The sequence below is a fragment of the Salmo trutta genome, chromosome 32 (genome assembly GCF_901001165.1).
Source record: "Salmo trutta chromosome 32, fSalTru1.1, whole genome shotgun sequence".
NCBI lineage: Eukaryota > Metazoa > Chordata > Actinopteri > Salmoniformes > Salmonidae > Salmo > Salmo trutta.
The window spans coordinates 18,071,927-18,083,234 of NC_042988.1; the positions used below are offsets into that span (position 1 = coordinate 18,071,927).

Consider the following 11,308-nt stretch of genomic DNA (forward strand, 5'->3'; position numbering starts at 1 on the left):
TCTAAACCAGAACCATTGCTATTTGTTATGATGGCTCTTGTCTTCACTCTATTATCCTTCATAACAATGTTCATAAGAATCGAATCATCCTGCAAAGGCCTATTCTCTGAATAACTGAACAAAAGCCAACTCTCTATGGTTGTGTTTACACAAGCAGCCCAATTCTGATCTGTTCATATCAGCTCTTTTTCAGCACTGATCTGATTGGTCAAAAGACCAATTAGTGAGAGAAATATCAGAATTGGGCTGCCTGTGTAAATGCAGCCTATTTTAACTAATTCAGTTGCATCTATTTTCTGAAGCTGCCTATTCCTCAAATGTGTAACATTTAAGAATGTCTACAGTTGTAGCTGTTCTATTTCTTTAAGGCAATCCGGGTACTTCTGACATCATCGATGTTGTCAATGGTGCGTTGCAAGTAACTAGAGGGGGAGACAGAACTCTGATAGAGACGGCCATTCGTATTGAAGCTTCACAGGGACTATAGCCGATGCAAAAGGAAAATTGTGGTATGAGAGCCACCAGAATCCGTTCCCATCCTTCGCTGCCCGGGGCCCAGTCTGACTGACAACCTTCGGATCAGCACCGCCACTGAACCACCTCTCTAATAAACCTAATATCGTGTGAGTAGTGTACTGGGGAACCGACGAAACCAGGGGGGACAGGGAACTTGATTCGACCGAACCGGAGTCTTGTATTCAGAGCGTCGCAGAGGGGGAGGGGGCGAATAGAGATGGCTATCACTGGAGACCATAGGGTAGGTACCCCAGTGTAAGGGTGCGGCTAGAATAAAGTCAAAATGTTACATGATCGTATACACTGTCAACTATTTGTGAAGCTTTATGGTATTTAAAATGGTGTGAATGACTGGTACATGGTTGAAGCGGCAAGCGTATTCTCGGGCTACTTACTAGCTATGCACAACCACTGCTGTATACGGTCAGTTGGTGTTGTCACAGTAGCAACCTTTTGTTTGAAGTGTACGGTAGATGTTGTTGTTTATTATTATTATTATTATTATTATTATTATTATTGTAACCAGTTCGACTTTTGAGTGATCGTAAATGTCACAACTATTCAACCTAGTTGAGATGCTTCCCTTTTGATTGTTACCAACGCAGCGACAGCTTTCTAAAAGGTGACGTAAGAAGATGTTTAGTTGGGTTGATGATACTCAAAACCGTAAAAGGATTTTGTCCATGCAAATGTTACATTTCACGTTGCCGTACCTAGCAAATACATTAACACTAGGTGAAATAGACTGCCATTATGTAGGCCTAGTTGTATTTTTTCTGAAAAAATTCTCTCTTCATGTGGTTTTGAAATCCTCCTAGCTTTTTGTTCCTCTTAAAGCGAACGCATTGTAATTCTATGTAGGTTACAGGCCCATACTGATGAAATGATTCAAGTCAGTAAATACTCTGTAGGGTTTCGTGGTAATGGTTGACTATTGCAATACATGATGCCGGAGTGTACGGTTTACACTGTAGTTACCGGGTCCTGATCGTTTCCTACCAAAATATAAAGCCTGGCTCTGAACTGTGATCTATTGATAAAACCTCTCACATGACCCAGTAGGATTAATCAACTGCTAAATAATTATCACAAGTCCCATGTTACAAACTGAATATCCAGCGGTAGACCATTGTGATTTTCTGCACTGTGACACACAATATTTGATAGTATTCCATAGCTGAATGTCATGCAAAGAGCAATGTCTGATATAAAGCAATGTCACTATTTCTGACAAAGCAATTCATCTATGGTGTTTAATACATGGGCCCTGATTAATGTTAGGCCTGAGCTGGGTCTCTACAGTTGAAACCCTCGTGTTGTAATGAAACCTAACCCTTTATTAACCCTAATCCATCTACTACCATCACATCTGTATTTCTGTCTGTCACCTGATGCCTCTTCTGACAACACTACAGGCAATGGGAAGAACCTCATGCCAATTTTTTGGAATCATTTCCGGAAATATATTTGGTCCCCCTTGGTAGTTTAAATATGCACAACTAGTCCTGCACAATTGATGACTTTTTCCATTCCCGAATTGGTATGCCCATTGCCACACAAAACGGAGTTTGTCCGAGAATGTTTCTTCTCGTTCTTCCTCATTCTGCTCTGTCATGAGCTACTTGCATTTCCAAAGTATTATGTTGAGAGGAAGTAGACCTGTAATCATGGTGAGGTATAATGTGGTCAGTGTTGTAGGATGGGCTAATCATAGGAAAAACATGACAAGTCATACACATACAATGAAAAGCTCTATAGTAGTTTAGTAATGAGAACTGACAGAATCATGCTTCCCATCTGTCTGTACTAAAAAAAAGCTTTTCTTAGGCCACCTAAATTGGTGTGGCGCTCTATAAATGATGCCTCATCCTTCTCCAGGTCTTGCTCTAAAGTTCATTGCACAGATTCCTTTCTGGGCTTTGACACACATACAGCCCACGCAGCAGCGCCTTTGCAGTGGCTGCAGAATATGGCGTGGTTGAGGGTGCTAAATAAGTGATGATCCTACTCCACTGTCACGTGCAGTTTGGCTCAGAAGACTCACTTCCTTCCCTCCCTCGTGTCTGCCAATTTCTACTATCCAGGCCCCAGCTGACTCTGGAGAGCTCTCCCGGGCCCTTCCAGGCAGATATGTTGTTGCTCTTTCTCTTGTCTCTCTTTCAGGCCTCATCTTCCATATTGCCCTCTGTATTTCCCACTTTCTCTGTACCACCTCTCCTCAGCAGCCCTACAAATGTAATTGTGTAGCCGATTGCTGGAATCCAGACAGCTGTCTGCTTATCAACCCGCTCAAGCTACACCCTCACTCAATTCATTTAGTTGTTTGCCGTTAATGGCCATCCTTTATTGGAATGTGCAAAATGACCATTGTAAGACGGCCTACCGCTGGTTCAGGAAGAAATGTTCCATTAGTCAAAGTTTGCCTTCGATTCGAGGTCTAGTGAATTATGTTGGATTTGCATCATTTCTGTTTCTTTTCATTTGCAAATTAGTCTATGCTAAGTGTAAAATATAAGACTGTACGGTCATGGTTGCCTCGTAACATCTTGGCCTCTTGTCTTCTGTGTCCATAGTGAACTTTCAACACCATGGATCTGAGAGTGGGGAACAAGTACCGACTGGGACGGAAAATAGGGAGTGGCTCCTTTGGAGACATTTACCTTGGTAAGTGGAAGTGCTCCATCTCCCTCTGTTGGCATTTCTCTTCTTCCTTGTCCTTTTCTCCATTTGTCTCCGTCTACTGGCCTAGTCCCCATATTGGCTTTTTCCTCCTCTTAGACTTTCTTTCCATTCCCTGGGTGTTCAACCGGAGTTTCTTTCCATGTTCATGGTTCACAAGTTGCTCTTGAGTCTAGTGTGTGTGTGTGTGTGTGTGTGTGTGTGTGTGTGTGTGTGTGTGTGTGTGTGTGTGTGTGTGTGTGTGTGTGTGTGTGTGTGTGTGTGTGTGTGCGTGCTTCCTCAGGTGCCAACATTGCCACGGGTGAGGAGGTGGCCATTAAGTTGGAATGTGTGAAGACTAAACACCCACAGCTGCACATCGAGAGCAAGTTCTATAAGATGATGCAGGGAGGAGGTGAGGAGAATGGGGGGGTGTGACTGAGAAGGAGCATTAGTAAATGCCATATTGACACTTATGAGTGTATTGGGATCAGTAAGTAGTGACTATCATAAATGGTCAAATGTACCCAGTTATTGCATTTATTTCATTTCAGAAGTATCATGTTCACCAAAATAATGTGTTGAGCACTGAAACACTCTTTTGCTGAAGCTGTTGTTGTATAACATTAGCCGTAAAGGATGTATGCGCAAGTAACTATGATTAGATATACACTAAAAGCTGCTACTTTGTGCCTGCCTGACAGTGGGGATTCCCTCGATAAAGTGGTGCGGGGCAGAGGGAGACTACAACGTCATGGTGATGGAGCTCCTGGGCCCCAGTCTGGAAGACCTCTTCAACTTCTGTTCCCGCAAGTTCAGCCTCAAAACGGTGCTACTGCTGGCAGACCAGATGGTACAGAACTCTTATGGTGTCATCTTTTCTCCTCAACGTTCATTGTGCTGTTTGTCCTCTATACCCTTTACCACTAACTCTTGTCTGCTGTCCTAACTTTGCTTGTGCTGCTGTGTCATCCTTTTCTCATAACTTTGCTGTGTAGTCGTATTACTCTTCTATGGTATTTGGATGTCCTTTCTCCACTTCCTGTCCTCCTCGTTGTTCTTCCTTTTGCTCAGATTTGTTCTGTTACTTATTGTTTCTGTTTTTACCGATGTTGTGCCCCCGAAAGGCATTGGCTGTTGGAGGGTTTAAATTACTGTTAGCTTACAGTAAGGTTTCAAGGCTTTTACAGACCATGCCAGCAGAGCTTTCTGTTGTCTCACTTGTCCTTTTCTTCTGAATCCCCCTCTGTCCTCTCCAGATCAGTCGCATCGAGTACATCCACTCCAAGAACTTCATCCATCGCGACGTCAAGCCCGACAACTTCCTCATGGGGCTGGGGAAGAAGGGTAACCTGGTGTACATCATCGACTTTGGCCTGGCCAAGAAGTACCGCGACGCCCGCACACACCAGCACATCCCCTACAGGGAGAACAAGAACCTGACGGGCACTGCACGCTACGCATCCATCAACACCCACCTGGGCATCGGTAAGGGACTTTATAAATCACCTCCTCCTGTTTGGCTGAAATGTCTTTATGAATGGGATTTCATTTTACCCTCCAATGCTCATGCCTAGTGTTGAGATGTAGTGACTATTGTCCCCTTGTCCTTAGCTTACATATTTTGATAGAACTCGATCCTGTCTATGTCCTAAATAGCAAATCATTCAAACCTGTCTCCCGTTCTTCAGAGCAGTCTCGGCGTGATGACCTGGAGTCTCTGGGATATGTCCTCATGTACTTCAACCTGGGCTCTCTGCCCTGGCAAGGCCTCAAAGCCGCCACAAAGAGGCAGAAGTACGAACGCATCAGCGAGAAAAAAATGTCTACCCCCATCGAGGTGCTCTGCAAAGGACACCCCTGTAAGTGACTGCTAGTATCTGTCTGGGCTGTGACATTTGTATCAATGTGTGTGGACAACTATTTTCCTTCCCCATTGTGTTGTAATAAACGTTTGCATATACCACAGTCTCTCAATCCTGGGTTTTTGCTCACCCTTCCCTTTTTATTGGCATCGCTTGTCTGCAGCCGAGTTCTCCACCTACCTGAATTTCTGCCGCTCGCTGCGCTTTGACGACAAGCCAGACTACTCATACCTTCGTCAGCTCTTCAGGAATCTGTTCCACAGACAAGGCTTCTCCTATGACTACGTATTCGACTGGAACATGCTCAAATTTGTGAGTTTGCCACACCAAAGCTCTTACTCTTTACAAGGAACTAAGTGCTACATTCTGTCTGTACACCAGGTCTCTCCAACCCTGTTCCTGGAGAGCTACTGTCCTGTAGGTTTTCACGCCAACCCTAATCTTGCACACCTTATTCTAATAATTAGCAGTTGATAAGATGAATCAGGTTTGTTACAACGGGTTGGAGCGAAAACCTAAAGGAGGGTAGCTCTCCAAAAACAGGGTTGTAAAGCAGTGGTATAGTGTCCACATAATCAGAATGATTTTGAAAGATTTGGATTTAGTTTTCTATGTATGGGTTTGCTGTAACCTGTGTGGTCTCCTCTCAGGGTGCCAGTAGGACAGCAGAAGACGGTGAGAGGAGGGGAGCTGACGAAAGGGACGAGCGTATCGTAGGAGGCCCTCGGGGATCCGCTGCACGGGGTCTCCCACCAGGGCCAAACCCACCAGCCGCCAACAGAGTTAGGAATGGACCAGAGCAGGCCATCTCTAACCCCGCCTCACGGGTGCAGCAGTCTGGTGAGCACACACCTGTGCTCTTTTTAACTAGAGCTATAGTTGAATGGAATAGGAACATTTAGGAAATTATCCAAAAAGGGCCAATAGAGCGAGAGAGAGAGTGTGTGTGTGACTAACACATTTCAGTTAATTACGATAGCTCCCTTCTGCCAATCAGTGTAATTTTGTAAATGCCGGATCTCTAATGCAAGACACATCATTCATCCAAGTTTCGTCAAAATCGTCCCAGTGCTGTCAGAGATTGCGTGTGAATAATTTACGAACGGAGACCGAGCCGCAGACCACTACCCGATTTCATTGTGGGGGACAATGAAATAACTTTTGATATAGATAAATAATTTGGTAAACACATTGACATAAATGATGGTTTGCAGTCAACAGTTCTATTTCTAAATGGCCTTCTCCCTTGTATTCTTCCTCTTTCAGGGAACACGTCGCCGCGGGCTATCTCTCGCGCTGAGCGTGAGCGGAAGGTGAGCATGCGGCTCCACCGAGGAGCACCCGCAAACGTGTCATCCTCTGACCTCACGGCCCGTCTTGACCAATCCCGAATTTCCACATCGCAGGTACGCTAACGCTACCCCATCATGCATCATCACAAACCCTAAAATCCAGGTGCCATGCACCTGAGCCCAACTCCTACGACCAACTTTTTGAGGGGGAATATCAACTGGAAAAATGTCCACCTTTCCAGAACAAGATTACATTTCTTGTCCAAGTTTCAGAGGACTTGTTTAGCTTTTATATTATGTAGCATGCAGTGGGTTGATTATAATTTTTATTTTGTGCCACAGTTGCAGCACTCACTTGATCGCCCTCTTATTTTCACACCAATTTTCGAAGTCATTTGTTCTCTCCCCTCCTTTTCTCTTTCTGCAGGTCAGCATGCCATTTGAGCACCTGGGGAAGTGAAACCTTCAGCTCCACATGCACTGGATACTGACAGGTGAGGATGTCTCTTCCCTAAGTTGACACCTGCAGGACTTAAGTAAATGTACCTAGTTTGTCAGACAGGTGATAAATAACAAAAAAACACTATCTACACATCCGACTAAATACGCAGTCTTCCATTGCAGGGCTTCAAGAGATCCTTTGTCCCAGTTTTGTTTCTGTTGTGAATTTTTGCCAATTGGACAAATAAGTGGATCTTGGAGGAAAGGACAGAGAATCATAAACCGATGAAAGGATGACAGTTGGTCAAGGACTGCAGGAATTTCTCCCCTCCACCCTAACTTTGATGGGATAAACCTGGCCTATAATAGTACAAGGATAAGATAGTGAATAACACCCTCCTCTCCACTGACCTATTTACCCCATGGTAGCTTGGATTATGCACCCCCTGCCACACACCTTTGTCCCTCCCCCACTATTCTCTGGGCGGCTGGCAGAGGTAGAAGACTGATTTGAGGGTCGAAAAAGACAAGCGGGTGCTCCTTTGCCAAATATAGTTGCGGGCACAAACGCGTTCCAAACCAAGAAAAGGTCAACTCGAAATTTGAGCTTGTGTGGATTTAGCCATTTCTGTTTACACCGCACACACAAATGTACCCATGTATGTTTTAGCCAGTTCATTTATAGAATAGTAAGGGGCTGTACTCATTGGTATGATTTACTGTGCATATTTTGTGAATAGATCATATTCATTTGATGGGGGTCCTGTTGAGGCTTGGGCAATTTTTGTTTCTTATTTGATGTTTTAACTCTGAAAGGAAAGGTACAGCTGAAGAGAAGGATGGAGAGATGGGTGGGTGGTAGATGAAGCCATGAGAAGAAAGGAAGAGCAAGTGAATATTAGCTGAAATGATGTTGGGTTCTTTTCCCCTACTTTACCTCTTACTGAATTGCTAATTCTCCACTTTAGCCTAGCATTTAGGCTACTTCAGCCCACTTTGGAACTGATGTTGCCCAAAAGCTGACACCTCACACAATGATTGAGGTGAACATGCATTTTCTACCCTTCTCCTGCTTTCACTTATTCACCACCTCATCCACACTTGTTTTTTTATCCTCCCTTTTTGCCCACTTTGGTCTCCTTTTGATTTGTGTTCTTTGGTCATAATATTTGGTAGGTCGGTAAGGTCAAAGCAACCATGCTTATTTTAAGACTGTGCAACACTCTTAAGACATGGGTATTTGACCAGAGACTGCGATGAACAAGTTGGAAAATGATGGTGGCTATGATTTTCATAATTGTTCTTAACGTCAACTTTTTATTTTAATGCGTTTCTTTTTGTAGGTCTGATGGGAATGGACGAGCTCTGTTCTTGATTGAAGGGGGGGTGGCGCATCAAGTGCCATGGCTTTTTTTTTTTTTTTTACTTCACTGTAAATATTTTTTATTTCTGTGTAAAGCCAAAATGTGGTTGGTTGTTTTTTAAGGTGTAATGTAGAAAAATACATACTAAATGCATAAATTGCAGCTGGGATCAGAATTTTTAAAAATATTAAGTACTAAATTGGGAAGGATTTTAGAAACTTTTACATCGCCAACTGGGTCGTGTGTGTGTGTGTGTCGTCAGAAGTGTAGGTCTGGTGCATGGACTCTCAGAATTCCATAGGTCCCCTGTTAAGATCACAGGGCTGCTGGGGACAAACTGCAGGCTATACATTTCTCATGCCTCATTATTTGAGATTGTCCATCTCGCTGTTATTTTTCCGAAACTCCATTTTGTTTCACTTGTGTATGAGAACTCTTGAAGTATTGCACTTTGTTTTTCCTATTTTATTCCCAGCAGGTTGTTCATAGCCTGTTGAGAATTTGTCACTACTCTCCCCATCACTCCGCTCAAAACCTTTCCTGGAGGCTGTCCATGTTCTCCACCAAGGACCTGATATAGGGCTGTCTACTTTTCCTTTTAAAACAAAAAAAGCACTCTTGAAAAAGGAGACGCTGACAGTGGGTTGATGTCATCGGAGCCTTCTATTGCAAAATAAGAGGTCCCTGGATGTCATTTACTAGCACCCTTGTTGTCATTGATAACTGGGACTCGGATGCAGTCACAGTGATGTCACAGTTTCTGGTAATGACCTGTGTTTGCGACGTGTCCCTTTGGCAAGCCAGTGTGACCCAGTGGCAATGTAACTACGGGGAGGGATAGCACTGGTCAGGTTATGGGGAGTATACACTTTATGTATTGTGTACCGATATCTTGTACAGTTCTTTAACACACTTTAACTTTATTTACAACAGTATTTGTGTATATTTTATGACGTAATAAAACTTCCTCACTCTTTAGTAATTTGTTGAAATGGCTCTATTCTACTTCAGTTCTATGCACTTGTGTTGTGTACTGTTTATTTTTGTAGCTGTATAGTCGTGGCCAGATGTTTTGAGAATGACACAAATATTAATTTTCACTAAGTCTGCTGCCTCAGTTTGTATGATGGCAATTTGCATATACTCCAGAATGTTATGAAGAGTGATCAGATGAATTGCAATTAATTGCAATGTCCATCTTTGCCATGCAAATGAACTGAATCCCCCAAAAACATTTCCACTGCATTTCAGCCCTGCCACAAAAGGACCAGCTGACATCATGTCAGTGATTAAGTCGTTAACACAGGTGTGAGTGTTCACGAGAACAAGGCTGGAGATCACTCTGTCATGCTGATTGAGTTTTAATATCAGACTGGAAGCTTCAAAGGGAGGGTGGTGCTTGGAATCATTGTTCTTCCTCTGTCAAACATGGTTACCTGTAAGGAAACACGTGTGTATGTCATTGCTTTGCACAAAAAGGGCTTCACAGGCAAGGATATTGCTGCCAGTAAGATTGCACCTAAATCAACCATTTATCGGATCATCAAGAACTTCAATGAGAGCAGTTCAATTGTTGTGAAGAAGGCTTCAGGGCACCCAAGAAAGTCCAGCGAGCGCCAGGACCGTCTCCTAAAGTTGATTCAGCTGTGGGATCGGGGCACCACCAGTACAGAGCTTGCTCAGGAATGGCAGCAGGCAGGTGTGAGTGCATCTGCACGCACAGTGAGGCGAAGACTTTTGGAGGATGGCCTGGTGTCAAGAAGGGCAGCAAAGAAGCCACTTCTCTCCAGGAAAAACATCAGGGACAGACTGATATTCTGAAAAAGGTACAGGGATTGGACTGCTGAGGACTGGGGTAAAGTCATTTTCTCTGATGAATCCCCTTTCTGATTGTTTGGGGCATCTGGAAAAAAGCTTGTCCGGAGAAGACAAGGTGAGCGCTACCATCAGTCCTGTGTCATGCCAAAAGTAAAGCATCCCTAGACCATTCTTGTGTGGGGTTGCTTCTCAGCCAAGGGAGTGGGCTCACTCACAATTTTGCCTAAGAACACAGCCATGAATAAAGAATGGTACCAACACATCCTCCGAGAGCAAGTTCTCCCAGCCATCCAGGAACAGTTTGGTGACGAACAATGCCTTTTCCAGCATGATGGAGCACCTTGCCATAAGGCAAAAGTGATAACTAAGTGGCTCGGGGAACAAATGTTTTGGGTCCATGGCCAGGAATCTCCCCAGACCTTAATCCCATTGAGAACTTGTGGTCAATCCTCAAAAAGCGGGTGGACAAACAAAAACCCAAAGCCTTTGACCCTTATGAAATGCTTGTAATTATACTTCAGTATTCCATAGTAACATCTGACAAAAATATGTAAAGACACCTAAGCAGCAAACTTTGTGGAAATTAATATTTGTGTCATTCTGAAAACTTTTGTCCACAACTATACACTGCATTTGGGAAATTACATGTTATTGTATCTAAAATTGGACCATTTGAGGAGACTGGAGGAGTGACTGGGCCTGAAATGCTTTTTTTTCAAAATGTAAATTAAATTGTCATTACAGTAATGAGACATCTCAGTACATACAATAAAGTATGTTTACAGATTGAAAAATAAGTCACTACACTTGAATACATGAAGATGTCAGGAATAATGAAAATTTTACATTCCATTTGCAGATACATTTTTAAAAGGATCAGGGTTTACATTTGTGAAATTATGTAAGAAAATATTGTCCTTGTCATTGACTAATTCTATAGATTTCAATAAATATTAAAGTAAAAATGTTCGGGTACGGATATATTACTGAAATTGACTGGAAGAAAGCTTGGTTGCCCCTTAATTTCTTTCACTTTGATATACAAATCAACTTTAAAATGGGCAAACTATTATCCAAATCTTTTGATACAAGTTATTTTGGAGCGAGCTAAGTAATTGCGTTTTTTATTTAATTAATAAGACATATGTATTTACAATGAAATGTGTAATATTATTCGAATGAAAACAAAGCTACCGAATGAATTAACTTTATACTACCTGGTAAATTTTTCATACACAAACACAAATACTTGAAATCTGGGTTTGTACAACAATACAAGACCAGCTGGCATGTACGAGTTACATCATGGGAAAGTGGCTCTGAAGCTACTGCGCCTGCGTGAAAGCAGAAACGG

At 43.0% G+C, this 11,308-nt stretch overlaps 1 protein-coding gene across 2 annotated transcripts; it reads left to right on the forward strand.

Annotated features, from left to right (window-relative positions):
* Window positions 1-416: 416 nt before the first annotated feature.
* Window positions 417-9,118, forward strand: LOC115171304 (casein kinase I). 2 transcript variants are annotated; one of them, XM_029728001.1, is made up of 11 exons: window positions 417-757; window positions 3,090-3,180; window positions 3,479-3,589; window positions 3,879-4,027; window positions 4,434-4,662; window positions 4,866-5,036; window positions 5,203-5,351; window positions 5,690-5,879; window positions 6,306-6,445; window positions 6,759-6,825; window positions 6,956-9,118. In XM_029728001.1, exons 2-10 carry the CDS (start codon window positions 3,105-3,107, stop codon window positions 6,789-6,791), a joined length of 1,248 nt encoding a protein of 415 aa, XP_029583861.1. In that variant the 5' UTR covers window positions 417-757; window positions 3,090-3,104; the 3' UTR covers window positions 6,792-6,825; window positions 6,956-9,118. The 2 variants fall into 2 exon arrangements, with proteins under 2 accessions (XP_029583861.1, XP_029583860.1); XM_029728000.1 differs by having other exon boundaries at window positions 417-623.
* Window positions 9,119-11,308: the final 2,190 nt, after the last annotated feature.